The sequence below is a fragment of the Brienomyrus brachyistius genome, chromosome 17 (genome assembly GCF_023856365.1).
Source record: "Brienomyrus brachyistius isolate T26 chromosome 17, BBRACH_0.4, whole genome shotgun sequence".
In the NCBI taxonomy this organism is placed as follows: domain Eukaryota; kingdom Metazoa; phylum Chordata; class Actinopteri; order Osteoglossiformes; family Mormyridae; genus Brienomyrus; species Brienomyrus brachyistius.
The window spans coordinates 6,712,566-6,737,374 of NC_064549.1; the positions used below are offsets into that span (position 1 = coordinate 6,712,566).

A 24,809-nucleotide genomic window follows, 5' to 3' on the forward strand; every position below is an offset into this window, starting at 1 on the left:
GCTGAGGACATTGGGGAGGGGGGGTTCTGACTGCAGTGGTTTGTGGAAGTCCACACCCCCAAACCTGGACGTTCTGGGCTACAGGTGCCTCCCGTTCAACTGCTGTAATATCTCTCCATTTATTAAATTAAGTGTGCTAAAAGATTTTATACGTTTAATACGTTTTCATCTGTGCTAAGCCAAAGACACCCAGATACATTTAATACTGCTTATGCTCCTTGCTACAGACGTTTTATAACTGGAGTATGACTGTATAACAACATTATTCAGTACATCAATGCATTATAGTAACCATTAGAAGATGGGTAAATTGTGGCCATAAATGGATGCACGTGGTAAGCAGCAAAAGTAAGATAAGTATTGGCATTCAAATGATGCTCATTTGGGATTAGGGGCTCCAATGTGAGGCAAGAAAACATTCCTCACATCATTATGGCATCTCTCTCTCTCTCTCTCTCTCTCTCTCACACACACACACACACACACACACACACACACACACACACACACGAACACGCACACACACATACGGACACGCACATTTAAATTTCTGAATGTAGAGTATCCATAGTTGATTGTAATTCTTGAGAAACATAACCTTATTTATTACCTCAGCAGGGAAATCCAATATAAACTTGTTCAATTTGACGGACACTTTTAAATAAAAATGTAATTTCCCTAAGTTGCTTTGGAGATAACCAAGTGTTGAAAATGCAAAGCCTGCGGTAACCTACTCCTTCAGCCGAACTATCATTCTCAAGGGGAAGGTCCAGATCTAATAAAAGCGTATAGTTGCCGCAACAGATAGGACGGGATGCAGTATCAGACACTGAGGATGTACCCATGAAGCGGATTCTTCTGCTCAGAAACAGCACTAGACACTACAAGGCTTGGATAAATTGGGTTTAAACTACAAAAACCGAGAACTGTAAATTTCTTCGGGGAACGCCGTTTCATTTCCATCTGCACCCCCAAGACAATAAAATGGATTTAATCGTGCACTGGCCTCGAAAAGGTATAGGATACGGATACAATTACTGCTGTTCAAGAGCTGTGTGTGAATCCGGGGATGCTCGTGCCCAGCTGCCATTCCTCCACGGAAAACGGGGTATTTCTGTAACCAAGAAGTAATACGTCGCTACCATTTTAACACTATGTCGAATTTTTATAAATCGCGCACATCGGGGAATAGGAATGTCGATAGGAAAATGAAGCATTCTCAATGAATGATGTACACATAACTGTTGTGAGCGTTTCAGTGCCATATTTCATTCATTCCTTCATTAATAAATTCATTCCTTCATTCTCTCAAAGTACCGTCCTACAGGTAATGGTTGGTTTTAAAGGGAAATTCTCTTAATACATATACATAAGGCTTAATTTTTGCCTTAAGACTTAGATAAAAGCTTTAGAATAGGTACAAAACAACAACGTGGCTATATGTTTACGTAGCGGTGCCGTGATAAAAAATAAAATAAATGCTAGCAAGAGGCAATGTTTTCAAGCTTGCTTACATAACAGCTTATGCATTTAATCATTTGACAATGAACTGCGGGATAAATCTGTACTCATCACGTACAGTTCATTGTACAAATTTAAATCTAGCGGAATATAAATCAGATGTCGGACGCTAAAGGCAGTCTTGTATAGCAAACAACCTTAGCCATCAGAAAGGTCACAAGCGACGGGCATTAATTGTATTTATTAAGTAAAAAGCATTAATTGTTGTTTAGATGTGTATGGATCTTCAGAGTTGGTATTGTCATATTTGTGCCAGAAGAATATTATGAAATTCTTCTTAAAGGTTAAGCGTTGGTAACAAAGTTGTGCAAATATAAAACCAAATAAACTTTAATTCGTTTTCGTAAAACGTGGACATTTTAAGTTTATCGTGTCTTTCGCTTTTCATTTGCCGTGAATTTAGCCTACAGTGGATCTGGGCGTTTATCTAACAACTACAATAATGGCGCAGTAGACAGCCCCTGCCTTGATATTTTATTCTTAGTTGTACCAAACTTAAACCTTTACTGCAAGCGAACATAAGACGTTAAGTAATATTTTACATTTGAGTGTGTAGTACATTGAATTCAATGGTAATAGTGACCTATGCGACATGGAATTTCGTAAAGATTGTTTCGTGGGTTTACAGAATTACGATTACATTTAACCATATGAGATAAACGGTAGGCACACGAATATCAAACGAGAAAACAGAATGTGTTGTATATGTGAATTATATCTAGTATTTTTAACGATTCACCAGCAGCAACCGTTTCTGGTTCAGTTTTTTTACACAAGCCTTCGACTGGTCGATCCTGCTACCTTGATGCGATTAATGTTGTCACTTGTTCGGCACTGTGCATATAGCTCCCGTTGTTAACATGGAGTTACTTTAAAAAGTGACTTGTAATTTACATTAGAATATGTTACTGCTCAACTGCTAATGTATTAATCGCAGTAAACTGCGCATTTCACAATGCAGTGTATGGAAACGTACCGCTGGCCACCGCTAGGGACGTCGGTGGCGCTGTCTTGGGCTTTGCTGTCGGGGATCTTTTATTTTTACTACAGCTGTGAGGAAATAAGGAGTTATATTATATGTGTGGTTATTTTGTAACTGGTAATTATTTACGTTGTTCTTCTGTGTATAGTAGGATTCGTAAACATACGGGAGAATTAACACTGGTATTTTTGCCTATAGGCCTATGTTATGGCAAATATACAAAGAAATTTTCGTTTTACTCTTCGGGATATTAAATAGCCTAATATAAATTGTACTAATAAAAAAATATTTAAAATATTAAGAGATGATCTAGATAACACCATAGTAATAGCATAGATAAGGTTGGCTTATCTTTCCCTCGACGAATTGGTAGACCGTTATTATTTTTGTCGATATTTCCTTGGTAACAGAAACTGATTCTCTCTCAGCTAAAAACTGTTAGTATATTTGTGGATATTATGTGGATGAAGAAAATGTAGAAGCGTGGCTAGAAATTATTTTTTTTAATTCCAAATGTAATTTAATAGAAGTGATATCAAACTAGCCATGAAGATTTAAATGTAAAATTTGGAACAAAGATTTAAAATTTGATCATCCCTCCAACAAAACAATCCAGTGAAAATCTTAAATATCCCACAGTATTCTTTCAGTGGTGATTCCTGCAAAGTATTTCAGTGTCAGTTTTGAGCACAAAAATATCTGCCTAGAGGAACTAGAATGATTTTAACTGCTGAAAAATCTTACTGTTTGACAGCTAACACTATTAAAAAAAAAAATCCGCCACGTTTAAAATGCATAATTAATATCACATATATGGAACTGTAATATGTCTGATTACATTAAATGAATTGTACTAGGCCAACCATCTTTAATAAGCAGCTGACATTTAGATTAGATTATGGTATGGCCTTGACTTTTAAGAAGCTCGTATTTAGTCTGGCTTATAAAACTCTTACATTTTGCAATATACTGTTAGAAGCTAGAGACATACACAGTGATGCTCAGATGTACTTCAACAATACTGTAGCTATGAAAATTTTAGGCCATGTGCTATTGCAGGCCATTGATACTTGGTATTTGCTATGTGATGTATTTTGGCTAAAGGCTATAGGTGTTTGTGATTGACCTTGATTACGATTAGGGTTAGAATGCTGGTTTTCCAATATTAGTTCTAAAATATACTATTTTATGTTGTACCATTTTTTTCCCCTTGAATTCCACAGAATCCAAAATTTACCCACATATCTAAGAGAACAGAACATTTACACCCCATCAAAAACAGCAGACAGCTTATATTATTGATATAAATCTCAGAGGTGAGTTTCATTAAAGCATCAAAGCGTGAAATGCATCAAAATCTCGAGTATGTTGCTAAAATATGAGCCTTTACAAAACCCCCCTGTATGTAACATCATGTGCTTTCTATGTCCTTACATAATAAGCCAGTCAACGCAGTTGTTAATCATAAAGTGCATTTGCAAATCAGCTGCGTACTTTGACAGGCAGGGGTTGCATTTGTCATGACTGTGCCCTCTCCAAATTTTTGTTTGAAATTACGCTTTTCGCATTCTGAACAAAATGTGTTTTTCCTATTATATATATATATATATATATATATATATATATATATATATATTTTACAGTATGACATTTACTAAAGCGTAATATATTGAGAATAGGATTCAATATAATATGATAGAAACTTATTGCCACACAATCAAGTTCGTGGAAATTGAGTTGTTGGAGACTGAATACAATGAGCGGGACATACAATTTATGATTCCATTACAAAAAAAAAAACAATTTAGATACTTAGTCCGGTCTGAGACAAGCTTGGTGAGTTTTGTGTCCAGCATGACTGTCTTATCAAGAACAAGGCGTCAAAATCAAAGTTCCTGCCATAAGATAAATGTGAGAAGGAGCTCTGATGTATATTTGCACGCACTGGAATACAGCGTATGCATCTATACTATGTATGCCTGAACACTTACAGCCTTCAAGTGGTCTGCGGTATGGTGGCAAGGAGAGTAAATTTAGTGGTGACTGGTTATCGGATGATAACAGGCTTTTTCTGCAGTCATATCGCCTATCTGCTGTTGCTAATCCCCAGACATTAGCCAAAGAATGGTAGAAGAGAACACAGCATAGAATGTGCATCGTACTGGAACATGTCATAGGGAAGTGAACAATGAACTGGGGCATTCAAACCTCAGATTTAGACCTGATTGTAGATCTGTTATGATCATAGTGTGTACAGTGCTGCATAGCATCACTGTTAAATCAGCAATGAATATAATGGTGATTATATAGAGGAGTGTCCTATTTGGCCAACTAATGAGTGCAGATAGAATGAACACCTGGATGATATGGAGAGAGAACAGGATATACAATCCTCATTGTATTTACGTAATTTATTTTTGTTCAAGGTCTTAAACCCTTTTTTTTGTGAGAAAATTGCAGTTGGTGTGGTCTGCATTGCAGAAAGAGACGGTTGGTTGTGGCATAGGTTCTCTTTGTAACTATACAAGAAAAGGGCGGAAATTTCTAGCAAGACTGCATGAGAAGAAAGGATCTGAGTCGCTGCTATGCACCTTATCCTCTAGAATGGCCTGTCTTTAAGAGAACATGTCACCATTTGAGGATGAAAACGGCAAACCGAAATTGCTCCAGTGTATTAAGTTTGCTGTAGCAGGACACATAATAACACAATGTTGTTTTCCAAGCTTTTCCTGACCCATTTCAATGTCTAGTTATTACACAGAGCACACATTTTAATTGTACTTTTTGCTTTCCTGAATAATAATTATTTAAAAATATGACTTTTTGGTCTAATCATATTAAATTACTTTCAATCTACATACATTTTATCAGGATTATTATAAAATTATTTAAATTAAATAAGTACACAGAAAAAAAACCTGTTATCAGTATGTTGAACATAAAGGATTTGGTAGTGATTGAATGTAGAACTAAAAAAAATGATAATAATATACCGATGTAGCACAACAATTCAAACGTAATACAACAACCCGCAAGAATAACTGCCAATAACTTACTATATAACATTGTGTAAAACAATAGGAGTACAACGCAACATGATGTGTAACATGATGTAGTGACACAAACAGTAATTACAAATAACAGCAATGCACATCACAGAAGAGAAATGAATAGATGTTGTGATTGTGGTGAGGAAGACCTGAATGTCTGTATGTGTCTGTCGGGGGTGTTTACATGAGATAAGTTTGTTGACGAGCTTAGAAAAAAACTGCAGCGATAGTGTGTATTCCAAGTGGCAGTGTACCTCCTGTAGGGGTGGGTGGGATCAGCAGCAATCTTGCCAACTCGCTTCTTCGCCCTGGCAGTGAAGAGATATTTATTGCCAGTGGCTCACAGCCAGTGATCTTCTCAGTGGAGAAGATCACCTATTACAGCCTGGTCACAGAGAAAGAGAGAGAGAGAGAGAGGGGTGGGGGATGACGGGGGGAGGAGTAGGTAATAATTGTGGTGGTCAGAATATCTCAATGATGGATGATTAGAATTTCACAGTGGGACATGTATACAACGAACAATATTGCTGCAGACCTTTGCTAATGATGGAGGTAATATTTATCTTGGTGGTGTTGGTAGTACGCAAAAATTAAAATGACTCAACCACTTACACTTAAGAAATATTAAAATATGAAACATTACACCAATAACAATGGGACAAAGAGTGCCGCGTATGTGAACATGTACAATGGCTGGCAGGGTGGAAGAGTGAGTCAACCAGAATACAGAGAGCTAGCAAGCAGTGTAGGAAAGATTTGTTCCGATTGAGAGCATCTGCTGCACCTTTTCTATGAAGTGAAGCCCAAAACACACATTCACACAATGAATAGACCCATTTGAACAACGTAAAGAGGAATGGGACCAAATTTGGTGACTATGGTGGAGCTTCCTCGCAGTATCAGGTAGAGATGGACGTTGGAAGCAAATCCAACCAGCTGTAGTACACAGTTTGTACAAGGTTGAGGTGCAAAAAGTGTTAACCCAGAAAAGGTCATATATTTCATTGCTAATAAGAATTAAGTGATATTCTTCCTACTGGAGATTCTGAGTTTGTCCTACCAAACACATTGGATGAGTCTAAGAGAAGATTGTTTTTGCTTTGGTTGGGTCCAAGATGGATATCTTTGTAGGTAATTTCCAGCTGTTAGTCATCATGATGTGGCACAAGATGACCATCTTGGTCAGGATGTTCTGTACCCGGGATTTTAGATGCACTCATCTGTTACATGTGTTTTATTTGTGTCTTTATCCCCAGATGGATAAAGACCTGAAAAATGGACTGCTATGGAAGGAGCAAGATGAGTATGTGGTGACACAACCCAAGAGTGGAGACCCTTGGCAAATCTGTGGGATCAGAGGAGCCTGACTCATGCAAATGACTGGAGATGCTTTTTATGCTATAGAGGCTGAAGTTGTTGTTGACCATGACTCTGGACAAGAGAACAGCAGCAGCAAGTCTGGGATCTGGAGAATGTGCAACATTTGAGATGGAGATAGAAGAACTAGAGTCAACTAAAAATAATGCTAATTCTGCCTTATCTATGGGACTCAGAAGCTTGATAGACAAATGTCTGGATCGTGGAGACTCTGTAATGGATTGAGAGTACTCTTCATTCTCCAAACATGTGGTCACCACCTTTAATCTGCAGCACTGGTATATCTGAGTGAGCTTAACAGCCATTTCACGATGGGTGATACTTGTCTCCAATATTCATTCTAGTGAGCTCTCTTAAGCTTCAGGGAAGACTTCCCTGAAGATTGTTAGATCATCCACTTGATTAAAACTGCTGCATCTTTTATTGGCTCTTCAGGATGACCTCATGCTAGGGGAGAGGTCTGCATAAGGCACCATGGAACAGACTGCATATATGCTATTTTGTCTATGGTTTTCTGGGGTATTGTGGCTCAGCAGGTTAGTTTGCTGTGCTAGTGATTGGATGGTCAACAGTTAAATTTTGATGATTTTCACCACTGCGCCGTTAAGCAAGGCCCTTAACCCCAATGGCTATCAGGACTGGCTGACACTGCACTTGGATAAAAGATTAAACAAATAAATGTAAGTGTTATCCAGGCATTCTGAATAATCAGGATTTGCAAAAAAGAGCTATCAAACTTCAAGTTACCCTATAAATGTTCTTTACTTGTTTATGAAGTTATGCATGTTCTTAGAGTTCGAAGGCTTTCTTACCCAGTGGATAAACAACTTCCCATAAGAGAAATACTCTCCTTTCATAGTCAGAAGCCGTTTATTAGTTGAATCGCGAGATTATTCTATTGATTTTCCAAATTTTTTGCATTTTATAATGGGTTTGACATGTGTTGGGTTTTAGAGGGTTTATACTTTGAAATTAAAAGTTGATTAGACATATGTTTAATTCTCTGTTAAATCACTTTAGTGAACCGTAGCCAAATGGGCAAAAATCGAAACTGGTATTAGCCGCCAGGATAATTTTCTGCCATTTGGTCACCTGTTCAGTAATGAAAGAATTTTCATGGGACAGATGGTGAAACTTTAACAGATTTTTTTTGTCAATTGATTAGTTTATGCTACTGATGACCTTCACAGGGCCTGCAGGACCAGTGGACATAAAACAGTTCCATGATATCAGAGATACACCACCATATTTTATGGTAAGTCTGATCTTTACATTTTTGAGGCCAAAGCCACTGTTGATATATGTGCTGATAGCTATGTTCTATGTTAGTGTCTCTTAGCAAGGAGGGTACAGTAGCTGTAATTGTAGAAATCGATTTTCTGTGCTTCCAAAACCATCCACCTGTACATTTTTTTGCACCCTCCGTTGGGTAAGTTAATACTTATATTAGGGACCCTTTCCTCATACCAGTTCCTTGATTCATGAATGTCAGTATTGGTGTTTTAAGTAGATATGCATCATGTCCATATCACGCCAAGCATCCATCCAGCTAAGTCTGGTCAGTTCTTGCTGGGAGTCCCTTGAATGCTAAAGCTCACCTGTAGCTCATAAACTTGATTAATTGGCTTGGTATAAAGATCACATAGTTTTTCGATCTGGTTATTGACCCAGTACTCCCTGTCGATTTTGTGACTTTCTGGACTATGGATTTTGGATCATGATTCGGGTTTGTATGCCTTTGATTATCTCTGCCTTGTTTTCGGTCCTCTGCTGGTTTGCGTACTACAATTCTGGAAGTTAACTTGCGCTTCCCACACTTGAATGCTCTCCTTGTCCAGTCATTATGGAATAATTCACCACCATGGATCCAGCAGAACTAGAAGTAAGACTGACCTGAGACAAGGAGAAACCAAGTGAATTAATCCAATTATTTTATGAGAATTTCCAAGCCCTCTTCCCAGAGGAAAAAAACCTCCTGTGACCATTCCCACTTTGTCCAGTCCTGGAGCTGCGTCCATTAACTCCATCCCACAGACATCTGCTCTGTTCACCATTGCCACAGAAAATTGCAATGGTATTTGCAATATATACATACATTATCTAATGCAGAGTTCAGTGTACATTGACATGTTGAGAACTGATTGGCACAAGATTCGTTTTATTATATTTTTGTTGATGGCAACAGGTCTGGGGTGATCTACTACATATAAATGCACTTCATTAATTTCCGAGACGTGATTCTGTGCTTTCTTCAAAGAAGTCTTTGAATGTCACAAGGCCGGCCCAGGAATTTAGGAATCCAGTTATGCAGTACGGGAGAGAGATCAACCAGCATCGGAATACACTGTGGAATTTTGGATTCTGGCCACAGGAAGCGAGCCAGCCCAGCCTCACCATATATTATCACAAGCTAAACGGGATGCTTAAGCAGGAGTAATTTGCTGAGATGTTGATCTGAATAGCCCTCTTCTCAAATGACAACATACCTCCAGAGCTACAACTCCTTCAACTCTCATCAGTCAAGACTCTATTTACCTGTTGCGAAGAGGCGGGGGGAGGGGGCGGGTTCTTCATCTGTTGGCTCACCAAGGAGCCCCCTGGTTCTACAGAACCCCAGGCTCAATTCAAGCTGGTATTCTCCAGGAAACACAGGGAGCTCCTGGCATGGGGATCTGAGCAGTGCTGTAAGCATTTGCCCACATCTAACAGTATCCACTTTCACTGAGAATTCCAGTATTAACTAAACAGCCTGATTTCCCCAGAGAACTTACAATTAAAAGATGTCCCCAGCAAAACCGAGGCATTCCCTCTCCTGCCTCACCACCCATGAGATTCTCTCTCTACTGGGTTGGGTCTACATGGTACACACACCAGAATCAAAGACTATGGATCAATAGATTGAGGAGGCCCTTGCACTGAAATTTATCCGGTTATCAACATCCTTTTCCACTTTCTAAGTTTGTCTAAAGAATAGGGATGGGGATTTTGTTCCTACATTAATTATCAGTGAGTCTTTCAGTGAGATCAGAATTAAGATCCATTACCCTCTTCCACTGATTCACAAAGCTTTGGGAAATGTCTGGACTGCTACTATCTTTATAAAGTTAGGCCTTCACACACTCTTAGGTAAGATTTTGTACTTTTGCTTGTCATCGGGGCTGTACCTTCAAGGGTCTGCCAATTGTACCCTTAGTTGTAGGTAATTGTACCTTTTTAGGTACAGAAATTGACTCTGAGGAACCACTGAGGTACTATTGATGATACATTAATGTTATTTGTACCTTTGGGCTGTTCCCCAAAGTCCATTTCTGTACCCTAAAAGGTAAAATTACAAAGGTACAGCCCCAGTGACAAGCAAAGGTACATGTTTTTACCCTTTTTTCTGAGAGTATATAACATTTAATCTCATCAGAATTTACTAAGGGTGCATCTAAAATTAGTGAGGGGGCACCATTGCTGCCCTCTTTCCACAGTCATGGACAGGTTTACTTTCGCCAGAGGGTGCACATTATTAATTTGAAGGTGCTATGCACCCTTAGGCACCGTTATAAACCACTCAGACTGAGAGGACTAATGTGAAATCGTGTTTACCACTACCAGGGGGCACTGTGAGTATGTGGTTATGCCGTATGGACTCGCTAACTCCCCTACTGTATTCCAGTCATTCAGGAATGAGATTTGAGACAGGGTAATTTCTTTGATGGTGCATACTGGCAGTCCCTGGGTGAAGTATGTCTGACTTATTGACAACTCATACTTATGAATGGGCTGCCATAAAGCCTATTGTAGTAAACATGCGGGTTAATACAATGGTTCATAATAATGAACACTTGCACTATTTTGTGACGTCCATGAAAATATTGTGCACCTTAAGCGGATCATCGGTTCGAGGTACAGTACAGTACCATAGATAGTTATTTTTATCATTACTCTGAAATTATGATTATGCACTGTTATTACTGTATTGTGTATTGTCTTATTAATTAGGGAACAGATCTTTTTCGTAACCTGGGGACAACCTATATTGGTGATCTTCTTTATTTGTCTAATATGCCCATGCATTACGACCTTGTATGCCAAGTTCTTCAGAGACGTTAAGAAAAAAACTTTGAATTATTGTGTATTTGGGTGGAGAAGTGTAAGTTTCATAAGAAAAACCATCTCAGCACAATTAGTTTTCCTTCGTTTTCCATTGGTTTTCCAGTACGTTCAAAGACTTGCAATGCTATACTAGGCCCTATGACTTCTTACTGAAGATTCATTCACAAACATGCAAGACTAGAGAATTATGAGGGAAGACTCTACTCACACAGCCTTCTTGCGAATCAATCGGCTATTGACACCTTTGAACCTCTTTACGCCAGGTTGGGCCCTTCTTTTTAGAGAAACTACAAGACTTCCTGGAAAAACCCTTTTTTCACAAATTATTACTCCGCTTACAGAAGACTTCAAGGAGACTGAGGAGATACAAGGCACTCTATTACTATATTTTTGTATATCCCTGGCAACCAGGTCATTATGTGACGCTCCTACCCTGCACTACCCTGCCTGTCTTGACTTTGTAACTGCCAGTGTTTGGATTAAAGAAGTGGATCATGATTTGGATTAGTTCGCCTTTTTTGACCCTCTACTTGTTTGTGGACCACAGTTTCGGAAATAAACTTGTGGCAACCGCACACGGATCATTTCTCTTTACAGCCATTACAATGTGAGCTGTTTTGAAAATATCAACCTTCCAACTGCTTGTGTTGGCAAGTAAAGGGGAGGGACACCGTATTGATAGGATGCCAGTGTCTTTGCACCCACACACGCTGATACAAAGCTCAGCCACAATGTTAGCATTTCTCAGTTTTTTTATTCTTTGTACTCTTTTTAAGCAACACTAGTCAATCGCTAATACCAGCACAAACATCTACACCTTCAAGTCCTTCACCACCACTAACCAACAAATCTGACTATGTGTCGCTCCTGCTTGCAAAAACAGGTCAAAGGGAAAAAAATGCAGAGAAGCTTGTGGTTCCTCTCAGATGGAAATGATCTATCTGGGGTAACTACACATGACAAATGGCCGGTATGTTCATCCAGTTGAACGGAACCTATTCCTGTTGGTCATCACAGAAGGGGAGGGCAACGGGCAGGAATATTTTATTGATTTAGTTTACATGTTTTATAATGCAGCCAGTCTCCAGGTTACAGACGAGATCTATTCCCTAAGTCTGGCTTTAAGTCAAATTTGTCGGAAAATAATAGTACAGTGTGTAATAACAATAATAATAAGAAGAAATAGAACAAGGATTAGAATACAGCGGTATTAAAAGTAACCACATATGCACTGTACTGTACCTGCAACTGACAAGCCGCTGAAGTCATGCAATGTTTTCATGATTGTCACAAAGTAGTGCGTGTTGATTATTATAAGCTGTGGTATTTAACCCCAAATTTTAATGTAATAGGCTTTCTAGCAGTCTGGTAATAAGTACGAGTTGTCTGTAAATTGTTCTTAGTCCGGGGACTGTCTGTATTGTGCCAATTTCTGTTTTACTTCCCTCTTTGTTTCCAGTATTCCAGTCCTGTCTTGTCCATTCTGGTAACCTCCTCTTAACACCTCGAGGTTCATTCGTCTGAACCACGTCACACAAAGGTGTTTATATGTTTTCCTATTATTTGCCTCCATCAGTTTTGTTGTTTAGAGCCTGTTTCTATAAGCCCAGTACTCAAATCCCTTTTATCATGCCCATCTACATGTTACTGGATTAAATTTGTTATGGCGATCTCGCAGTGAACGTTATGGTTTGCAGTCATCTTTTTGTAAGGAAATAATCTATCTGAACCAGAGCCCCTTCTATGTGACAAGACGAAAGCACTCTGCTCAGCTGCTTAAAATTATTTAATATTCCTGCCCAATTATTTCTCCTTGCTGAATTCAATGAATTTCTTGAATATTTCTTCCAATGAGTGAACTGCCTGTATTTAAAAGGGCAAAACTTTCCAGGAAATATACAGCTTTTATCTGATGACTGTCAATGTGAAAAGGGAGTCTGTGAAAGCCTGTCACCCCCCCCCCCCCAGGCCTGCCTTTTACCAGATCACATTCAGAATAAAAGGGGCTTCAGTATTTCAAAAGACTGTAAACCACTCATAGAAAGTTATAGAGAGTCTATTATGAAAGATATTATGTATCTGTGTTAGACCAGACTGTAATTTTAATTTCAGAATAAATTTAACTATGGCAGGCAAAGGGGCACCATGAAATGAGGGTGCAGGCAAACCCCCCCGCCGGAGATTTGTCCTGGCAATATACAGTAAGTGAAGGCATATAGGTTGTGGTGACTACGAGGGTCAGATCAATTCTGGGGGAGTCCACCCCCCCCCCCAAGTAGATGTGCATAGTTGACTGCTCTCCTCTCGGAGAGGTCATGCACCAGACTGTCTAGGTTTGCAAGAAGAGGGAACATCAACAACTGGCTTACTCTTCTTCCTCCTTTGCAACTACTCCCCAGTACAGGCCTTAAGCTGTATTTCAGCAGACAGTTCCACCCCCGCGCTTGGACACTGAGTGGCCACCAGCCGCGTCCTGTTGACATTCTTTGTAGCCAGCCGTGAGGAAACCATGGCTACCGTCGGCCTGCCCGCTGCTGATTGCCATTTGCTGGTTTCAAAACTGGAATTTTAACTGATTCATGAAATGGATAAAGGAACCAAAGTAGGAATTTCACTTTTATTATTATGTAATTATAGATAAAGATTGGCATACTGGTGCATGGGATTAAATTTATTGCATATTGCAGAATAAAAATTTAGTGAAACCTCTGCAGTGCCATCAGGATTAGATCAAGTTTTATAGCAAGAATCTCATTCTTGCATTAATTTATTAAAGAGGGATTAGATTTTAGAGAGAGCAAACCTCGATGGCTTACCTCATCTTTTTCCAGAACAAATTTATAGATAGAATGAACAAAGATAGAATTGTGCATTGATAGTAAATTTCTTATTACTATGATTTAAAAAAATAGTTTAAAGAAAAACATCAGAAAAGGGACTTATCAGAGTACATTTGCAATGTAAGAATCCTCAAAATGTATTTCTAAAAATGATAATCCTGTTTTAAGTGTAAATAATGTATCCATCCATCTTCTAAGGCCTTATCCAGTATGGAAAGAATGGTGCACAAAGTATGGAAGATAATAAATGGGTAAAAATCCAGCAACAGGTTAATCATAAAGACATATGTGACCCTCCAGCACAAAACCGTACCTAAGTCGCATGGCCGCATTTTTAGATATTTTTTGAGGATTTTTTGTGCTCTCATTTGATACCATTTCTATTTCTATTTTTTGACCCAAGTGTACAGTTTTGTGCTGGAGGGTCACATATTGGCTTAAATATATATCTATTTGAAAATCAATGAAATATTTTATGGTCATTGATTACAAAGAAAACTGTCTTATTATTACTTCCATCCATCCATTTTCCAAACTGCTTATCCTACTGGGTGATGGGGGGGGGGGGGGGGGGGGGGAGGGGTCCGGAACCTATCCCAGAAGCAATGGGCACGAGGCAGGGAACAACCCAGGATGGGGGGCCAGCCCATCACAGCTTATTATTACTTGAGCTAAAAATTTACCTGGAAACACTGAACATTGAGTGAATGCATTAGCTACTCATGATGCTTCACCTAGGTTTCTAGGCAATGATACATATAAGTATTGTCTCGTGAGACACATGCCATTAATGCTGTAGAGATTGATACTCTGGCAATTTAAGCATACTAGAATAATCCACATTTATACAAAAGGAAACAGTCTGGTATGATAATGCATTTGACTTTCACAAAGCTTTTTTCGTCTCAGATATAAAACAACATAACAATGGCAACTATTAGCGTATCTGTAATAATCACAATCCATTAACATGGATATATGTTGTCGAGTTGTCGAGTTACAACAAAATGGAGTATAGTCCACCATCCATTAGAGACCTTCTTAGCACAGATTACTTCACTGCATTCGCCAGTGGAGTCTAAGATAGCTACATATACTTTCTTTTGTTTCATTGCCTAATTAGGTTGTTTGTTGAGTGTGTGTCTCGGTTATGCACAGAAAACCAAATAAGATGAAAAGGATTATGAGTTAGACTTGAAATGGATGAAAGTATCATGACACAGATAAACAAAAACTCCTATTAGATTTTGTAATAAAACCAGAAAGCTTATTCAGTGGAGCTTTGGCAGAATTTTCTGTCTGTGCTGAATTCTTTAGCCTGTAAGACAACATTATATGAAGAGCCAAATATTCCTGACATCATGTAAAAAAACCTTCAATTTTCATTTTATGTTTGCGTTTTCTTCCACCACTTAATGTAATGTCTCTCTGCAGAGGACTAGTTGAATTCAGCTATAACTGACAAAGTAGATTTCTGAACAATCATCACATCATAATATTGAAATATGGGAATGAATTCAAAGCCAAATGTTAGACTGATTAAATAAATACACAGATGCCTGAAGAAAAAAAAGATTTATATTTTGGAAAGTCAAACATCACTCTAGTTGGTAACACTTTACTTGAAGCTGTCATCTATAATGCGTTATAGATTCCTTCATAATGAATTATAATGGTTGGTATAAGAATTAGTAAACCATTACAGCATCTTCTATTGACAGCCATAAGGCATTGTAGTCTTAATTATACTGCATAAGCTCCAATGAAGCTCTCATCTGTAATGCACTGTAGATACGAGTACCTTCATAATGCATTATGATGGTTGGAATAAGAATTAAGGATGCTTTGTACTGCATTATGAAGGTATCTATAGTGCATTATACATGAGAGCTTCATATGGCATTCATAATAGATGTATAATGTGTTATGCCTTTCTTTAACTTTTATATTGATGTTTATAATGCGTTATGAAGGCATTATAATGTGTTATAATGTGTTGTTTATAGATTCTTATAGATAAGGCATTTATAGAAAGTGCTACCGTCTACTCTATGGCAGTTTGAACAAAGTTTACTGATGAAAAAAAGGATGACCTCTTTTCGGGGATTGCGGTAGTCATACTTCCATTTAACCTGTGAAAAAGCCTTTTTCTTACGATGTGGCCAGAACCATAGGACATGAGAACTGGAGGACAGAGTGGGGTAATTACACTAGCACCCTCCAGATATTTCGGGCAGGAGCAGTGAGCAACATTAAATATTACTGTGTTGCTCTAGAAATCCAATTTGCTAAACTTTCATTATTTTTCTTGGAAGACCTAGTAAGCTGAACAGCTGATTTTATTTGTTTCAGTATCTCATTTTAGTTTAAATTATGTACCTTATGGAATTATATATCCTGTATCAAAAATAAACATTAAAAATAAAATATAGAATATTTTATTGTTCAGATGGAGACAAATGAAGAATCTTTAAAAAGAGGAGATGGCACATGTATGCCCACGTTCTGTGCTCACTTTGCTATGTGTACATAGCTAGTATTGGGTATCTTTGCCTGTAGGACCACTTCCTGAGTAGATGAATTGTGTCTTTAGAGAGCACATCTACCCACCACTGTTGAACTGAGGTGTTATTTTTGCACTAGTGCCCTTCTTTGTCTGCTTTAACGAGTCTGACGTCCTCCTCTGACCTCCCTTTAACAAGACCTGAGTAGAGTTGCCACTGAGTGTATAAATTGTCATTTTATTTTTGCACAAAAAAATGCATCTTAAAGATCTCAAAGAAGCCCAGATGTTGCTTTTTTACACCTTTCAGAATTTTGCTCGAATTGTCGAGTAACTTGTATGTCCTTTTCTCACACTTACAGACGACAGGAACATGGACAAGATCATCTTCTCCCTCCTGATGCTTTGCCTGTTGGTACGAGGGCAGCTGTGTCCCAAGCGGTGCATGTGCCAGAACCTGGCACCTTCCTTTGCCATTGTTTGTGCCAAAACGGGACTGCTCTTTGTTCCTACAGTCATTGATCACCAAACCATGGAGCTGCAATTGACTGATAATTTCATCACAATATTAAGAAGGAAAGACTTTGCCAACATGACCAGTCTCTCGCATTTGACTCTGTCCCGCAACACCATAAGCCAAATTATGCCTTATTCCTTTGCAGACCTCAGTCGACTCCGGGCACTCCACGTAGACAGTAACCGACTCATTGTTATAGGCGATGATCAATTCCGCGGTTTGACAAACCTGCGGCACTTAATCTTGAGTAACAATCAGCTGCACACCATTTCCCACCTAGCTTTTGATGACTTCTTGGAGACATTGGAGGACTTGGATATATCATACAATAACCTAGTTAATGTACCATGGGAGACCATCAGCAGACTGAGTAATGTGAACACTCTTAACATGGATCATAACTTGATAGAACATGTCCCCATGGGTATTTTTGCTAGTTTGCATAAACTAGCCCGTTTGGACATGACTTCAAACAAGTTGAAGAAGATTCCCCCGGATCCTTTGTTTTTGAGAATTCCGGTTTATACTAAATCCAAAGGATCACCTCTATCTTCTCTGGTTCTTAGTTTTGGGGGGAACCCACTCCACTGTAACTGTGAGCTGCTGTGGCTCCGTCGACTTACCAGGGAAGATGATCTGGAGACATGCGCCTCTCCACCAGGTCTAATTGCTAAGTACTTCTGGACCATCCCAGAGGAGGACTTCATATGTGAACCGCCGGTAATGACCAGGAAGTCTCCAAAAACTTTCTCCATGGAAGGCCAACCAGCTTCTCTGAAGTGTAAAGCAAATGGTGACCCAGAGCCACAGATACACTGGATCGCTCCTGATGGCCGCTTGGTCTCCAACACGTCACGGATTACCATATTCAGCAATGGGAGTCTCAATATCAACATCACCTCCCTCAAAGACGCGGGCACTTTCACCTGCATAGCATCCAATGCTGCTGGGGAATCTTCAGACGTTGTGGAACTAGTGGTCAACCCACTGCCTCACCTAGCTAACAGCACAAACAGAGTACAGGAGCTAGAGTCAGGACCATCAGACATCCTCATATCAACTAAGTCTGTATCGGGCAATGGTACAAAAGTTCCAGAACCCAAGCTTGTTGTGGCTGAGGTAACAGGCAACTCCGTGCTCATAAAATGGCCTTTGCTATACCACATTCCAGGGATCAAGATGTACCAAGTTCAGTACAATAGCTCTGCAGATGACACCCTGATATACAGGTGAGAAGACCATCTTTAATAGTACTAACTATTGATGCCATGTATGCATAAGTATAAGCAGTAAACATTTATTGACTGAATATATAATTTTTTTATGAAATTGTTTATAGATGTATGGAATACAAGAACACAGGATTACTTCACAGATTTAAGTATATAATGACGATACATTATACTGAGAATAAAAAACATTCGGTTTTCCTTGGCATACATTGTTTCATGGTTGGTATAGAGTATGAGATAGAACTGAGCTTAGTTAATCCTTAGGAAAATTAGGTTGTATCACTTTGTAAATCATGAATAGACAATTATAACCAGTTTTTAAATTAATGAGTTAATGCCACGTACGAGAGGCAAAGGGGAGAAAATGGTCAAAATTTGTAAAATAGTATGTATTTTAACATTACATGTTATAATATTATTACATGTTCAGATAAATTTTCCTGGTAAAAGTTATTTTGTGCTTCTTGCTCATCATAGTGTGCATTGTGTATTGCATTTTTATGTATTTTATTGCTATTCATGCAACAAATGATCTTTTTAGAACTTGAGAAAATTATTGAGGTGATTTATTTGTTACTAGTTAAACAAAACAGATCTCAATTTCAGTCCCATGGGAGTACATCCAATGATGGAGTTTATGTTGAATCAAAATGCAAGCTAGGCATGGGTCAGTCAGTCCTTATCAGGGTTTTAAGTGATTAACAGACTCATAATCAGGTAATACAATAAAATCCCATTATAGTGGACTCTCTTATGACGGAATATCGTCTATGACGGATGAGGTCCATTGGTCCAGGCCGTGCGCCTTTAAGAACATGCAGAAAAAGCATTGAATATAGAGCACTTGCATACAGTATAATGGATTTTCGCTTATAACGGACAAATAATTTGGTTATCAAATTGTTTTGTTCGGCTATAATGCATGGTGTGCTGGTGATATCCAGCGCAGATACGTAGTCAGGATTATTAATAGTCACGCATCTGGTCAGGTGAAGTTGGATTACTACATGTACAATATAATAATCTATACCAGAAGTGTGTCTGCTAGGGTGTGGCATGAGTAAATGGTTTCCTGTAGTTGCATTCTGGGCATATAGCAACTCTGGATATACCGGATTTGCCAGGTCCCTTGAAGGGTGTAAGTACTCTTGCTAGCATCACAACATAGGTAAAAACACATGAATATTCCATTCAATATTCGGATGAGGGTGATCACTAGTGTTTCTGAGTTGGAAAACTGAAGTCTTTATGGTGTGTCAGAAAGTCCGCCCTCTAGCTGAAAATAAGCCTGGACTGTACACAAAGGTAAGGAGACAGACACTCAGGGTGGGCAACATTAACATTTTTTAGGATACAGGGTTTGTAAGATGGCAGGAAAGGACCAAGGAATGGTGTACTTAAAAAACCCAGCAAAATGAAGGCATATGTCCCAGGTGGAAAGATAGACGTCTTGACTGAATTGATACTATAGTGCAGTGAATTGTCATTGGTCAGTGTGTTATTTCTGATTGGCTCGGTGCAGTCGTGTGTGTCACCCACTATATCGTTCCATATTGTCACCCCTCCTTTACTAAAGGGATATCCGAACTCTTACAGCTAAGAGATAAGAGGAGGTCAATAGACTGATAAAAAGACACTGGAAGGAGGAGAGGATTGTCGACTCTGCATGTATTCGACATAGGGGAGAAACCTACGCCAATATTTAGACAGTGTTTCAAACTTTTCGGAATTTTATGTGGACTTTGTGTAATATGGGAGTGCGAGGTGAGGGGGCAGGAAAGAGGGGGAGAGGCAGACGGTTTGTTGTGGGCCACTTCCTGCTCAGTGGAGGTTGTGTGAGGTCTCATTGAAGCTGATTTGGCAATTCTTCAGTGGGGTGAAAACAGTGCAGGCCAAATGGAGTCCAGGGTCACAGGGTCACAGGGTCATGGGGTCATGTACATCCCACGGCCTTATATATGCAGCCCAGGCTTATATCATTGGTAACTGTACAAAAAGTGCAACAAGTGCTGATTCACATCAGCACTACAGTCAGGCTAAAGGCAGCAGCCAAACACCTGCCTTGTACTTCTGAGGGAGGCTCCGTTGTCACCGCTGAGAGACACGTCTGAAATGCATGCCAGCTGGAGCCGTTTGTGGGACCCAGGCGTGGAGGCTAAGGGGTGAAATGGCTTTTGACAGCGGGTCCAAAACAGAGGTGCTGAAACGTTGACAGGTGAATGCTCTCCGTGGTGCTGATCGAGGTTGGCAGCCTCCTGTCTTTTGGCCGGAAAGGTGGCAGTATTTGGGTTCCGGATGTGGCATCATGCGGTGTAAGTTGTCAAGGTAAACAATGACCATATGCTGCATAATACTGGCTTCGTGTGGCTGCCTCGTGATATATTGAGCATAGCAGATATGACATGTTTCACAAAAATGGGCACACACAGTATTATACCCTTTGTACGCCTAACCCCCGTCTATGAAAGTGCAAGAACTATTTATAAATAAATAAATATAAAATAATATTTATAAAATGTTGAGTTTGCAGAAAAAAATAGACAAGGAGTCTATCATTAGGGGCAAAGGTTTATTATGTGTGGTGACAGTTGGAATGTGGGTGTTATAAATATAACGTTACTTTATCTTACTCCATCAAATGTCATTTAAAGTAACAGACTGCTCTGGAGTGATTTTGACCCTAATATGTAACCCCACTTTTATCAAGCAGCTGGCCCAAACATATGGCAAAGCAGTCAGATGAAGCACTACTTCTTGCATATGTTCAGGCCCGGTCCACAATAATCTTAAACCCATCTATTAAATTTCTTAGTTTTCTCCCAAATTCCTCCCATTTTTAGGCGGAGGAATAAAAAGGCATCAGATTTTCACACGATTTAACCTGGATTGGTTATCTTCCAAAAAGAGATGATATATTTTTAATTTTTTATGACCCCTTATGTTCACACATACTGTTAGTTTCCAAAATAAATGGAAACAGTTAAACTTAATGAAATCGGTGAGTGATCTGGGAGTAACTCCACCTACCCCTCACCCCGCGTTTTACTGGTACTGCACTTCACACTGTTGTACGATATAAAGTGGTCCATGGACACCAAGAGGTAGGAAACCCCTAATCCAATGTATTAGATGTCTTGCTGCTCGGGAACCTGCATTCCTTCCTTCTTCACCCCATCAGGGCAAGGGCTCATTCTCCACCGAAGGGCCTCCAGTTTCTGGTAGAGATACTGTTTTCTTCCCCGTGAGGCCATTAGTCACCATTCTCTTTACAAGATACACAGACATGCATCACATGGTCACCCAGCATCCAGAGTCTCTGGTGCATCTTGGTTTCAGGGCCCCAACAACAGCATCATTCTGCCGACTACAGGAATTAATCCAGAGACCTTTGAATCACAGTCCTAACCTGCAGGGCCACACACCATCTTCAAGGTTTTGGTAATGTTTAGTTTGACTAAATTTAGATGTGATGGTCCATGACAGCATGAAAAAAAATCGATTAATCTCCTGAAGCTGTCAAACGGATGCGGTAGTGGAATTTCTTTGTACAAAATGTTTCGAGGCCACGGCCCACCAGGCACACTGAGGATGCTGGAACAGTAACGGATCAATAGAACCGGTCTTGAGTGACTGCAGTCAATACGATACCCTTCATGGTCTTCACCATGGATGGCATAGAAATTGCGCTTATTGTAGCTAGATGTCAGGTGAGTTTCAAAGTGCAAACAAGCACTCCAGGAAGCAGGAAGGTCAGTTTCTGACACATACAACATCAGTTGTGCCTGCTCCCAGGGAAATGTTTCCTTGGTCATGGATCAGGTAAATTTTCACCTAAAGTAAACCTCCACCTACACACTCAATCGACAAACTGTCCATTGACTACCATGACAAGACACGGGCAATTTGAGCCGTATTTTCTCCTTTGACTGCAGCCGCTTTTTTGCTCTCTTTCCTTTTTGAGTAATTTCTTCTAGCCTGGGGCACTTGACGTTCGCTTTGGCGTCACGAGCAGGAATATTGCTACCAAGATCCTCACAAATCAAATCTGTTTTTCACACCGTTTTTATGGAATAGGGATTCTGCGTCACATTTTCTCATGAAACTGGCCACCAAATTTGTTTTAACACTGTTTGTAAGACAATGATGCTATATAAAACATTCTCCGGAAAGTGCAGTAAAATCACATGCTACACTCACACAGTAGTCATCTGAGATAATAGCCCATTGAGGCACTCATGGACTGGTACTGTGAATAGCACCATTATTCCTTGGGACAAGGCTTATCCTACTTGACATACTCACACCAGAAATGTTTTTCATGTCAAATTAAGGAAAGAAATGTGTACATGGTGACGCGTATGCTGTCGTTGATGTCCTGGGTCCATCTGAACTCTTCAAGCGCCTGTTATTCATCAGTAATTTTGAGACATCACATATATTGTTACTGCAATATATTTGTTATCAATTTGACATACACAGACACCCTAATATCAGCAGGCGTATAGGTGATGGTCGAGTTCTGGTTCAGTGTGATTTGCCATAGCTGTCCATTATTTCTTTGCAGCCAAGGCTTACTGTCATTATGTGGTAGGGAACCATTGCAGTTGAGTGTTATGTCGGAGGGCAAGAACAGTTCAAATGCAGTCTTCTGAGGCACTGAGGGGGATTATTTATCAGCGGCAATACAAACAAGGAGAGAAACACGAGACTATGAGAGGTCCCAACCAGGAGGGTCTAAGGGGCGAACCTAAAGCTGTGAATGAGGAGCAGGGGGAAACCCAACTGATCTAGACAACGACTGGACTAGGGAACCTAACACAAGTGGGAATTAATACACACGGGGGATGAGGACTAAACAAGAGACAGGTGTGAGTAATTGAGAGATGAATGGAAAGAGACAGGAAGACAACAGGGCCAACAGAGACAGAACATGACATTGAGACCTTCTTGCAGAAGAATGAATGCCAAGGGAGCGATGCAGTGATAATGGATCTATAAAGGCTACACGGACACAGGATAGATCTTGTCTATCATTATCTTTCCATCTTTGCTCATCCTGGTCAAGGCCATTGGAAGCCAGGAGGCTATTTCAGGCAGCACAGGGCACAAGGTTGGGATACACCTGAGATAGGATGTTAGGGCACATGCTCACACAACATGTGCATTTTAGAGACACCAGTTAACCTACTTCGATGTCTTTAGACTGGGACAGGAAACCAGATTACCCAGAGGAAACCCAACCGACAAAACACAGGGAGAAGTAGTAAATTCCACGCACACATACCGAGCAAAGATGAGATTTGAATCCGTAGCCCTGGAGGTGTGAAGCAACAATGTAACAGTAAAGCGCCTTCAGCAGGACCTGAGTCTGGAATCTCTTCTGTCTGAATGCAAGTTATTCTATAATGTGGAGACTTCAATGCCAGCAGTGGGTTTATTTATTTTTGGCATTATGTGAACACCTAAGTTTCCTTAATGGGATGCACAGCTGGACCTGCAAACATTCTGACAGTCTGTTAAATATGATCATGCTTGTCCATGTGGGACTTTATTGGAAGAAATAATTCTGAAATCACTCCTGATCTTGAACAGGAAACAGTAAATTTAAAATTGTTTTTCTTTCTTTAACCCTAGTTTTTATCCATGCTGCAGGATTTTGCAACTTTTGGTTAGTGCAACTTGAACATAATGGAAGTAAAGCATTGTAATAATTAAAGACAAAGGTGTGAATTAACTTTCCTGGGTCACTATTACTTAGAAGTGCCATTGCTTTTGCTCTGTTTCTAAGCTGTAAGAAGCATGTCTTGATCAGTGAATATACATGATAGTCAAAGGATTTACTAGACTGGAGACAGATGCTTAGGCTGCAAAGGATCAGTACATGTGAAATTCAACCCATGAGACTTAAGCAGCAATAATAAGAAATATCGCTCACATCCAAGTAATATCATTTCTTAAATAGGTTATTCAGAGTTAATGGAGAGGTAGTTTTCATTCATCAATGCTTTTATTTCGGTGTCAGTCCTCGGTCATTTGGAAAATGCTAAGGTAAGTGTCTTGGTCCAAGATAATTTCAGAAATTACGGTTAATCAGAAGTATAACATCCTCAGTATCATTGTAAATGAATTTTATTAGGCCATTACTACTGACAGTAGGTGGGGAAAATTGTTGACCGACTGAGTTTCTAATTTGTAAGCCGAGCTATAACTTTAAAAAAACAAAGCGCAAGTACTGTGTATTTTTTTTTATCTATAAATTACGACACTGTCTGACCAAGCTGACATCTGACCTGAATGCTTCTAACTGAGTAATCCTCCATTTGTACTCTAGTTTCTGTGGTGTTATTGAAAATGTAGCTCATTTAGGTTCTTCATTATGGCCACAGTCGTGCCCTATGTCAGCTACGGGTAAAATCTATGAGCCTTGAGGGGTAGTATGTTTATTTTTGGAAATTCACCAACCCCTCCACAAAACCCCCAGGTTTCTGCAGCCTGCTGGAATACTCACCACAGACCAGTACTGCAGATTTGGGGTTGGAACCCCCTATTTTAATGGATCGGCATCATGTTCATAGTATCCAGTGCCCAAGGAATACTTTGATTGTCATTTATCATTGTGAGGTTCTTAAGGTGTGTGTGACGTACTGCAAAGATCCTCAGAGCAGTTACAAGCAGGTTCACTCCTG

The 24,809-nt window shown here is 39.6% G+C and overlaps 1 protein-coding gene across 4 annotated transcripts in view; it reads left to right on the forward strand.

Moving 5' to 3' along the window:
* The first annotated feature begins 566 nt into the window (after positions 1-566).
* zgc:172282 (leucine-rich repeat and fibronectin type III domain-containing protein 1-like protein) overlaps positions 567-24,809 on the forward strand; it is a 31,813-nt gene continuing 7,570 nt past the window's right edge. The window contains exons 1-4 of one of the 4 annotated variants that reach the window (XM_048982024.1): positions 567-1,015; positions 6,810-7,610; positions 8,096-8,185; positions 16,737-18,120. In XM_048982024.1, coding sequence (XP_048837981.1) covers positions 16,748-18,120 — 1,373 coding nt within the window. In that variant the 5' untranslated portion in view covers positions 567-1,015; positions 6,810-7,610; positions 8,096-8,185; positions 16,737-16,747. Of the gene's footprint in view, positions 1,016-2,080; positions 2,184-3,741; positions 3,820-6,809; positions 7,611-8,095; positions 8,186-16,736; positions 18,121-24,809 lie in introns of those variants that run through there. The other 3 variants (XM_048982023.1, XM_048982025.1, XM_048982026.1) reach the window with 3 other exon arrangements.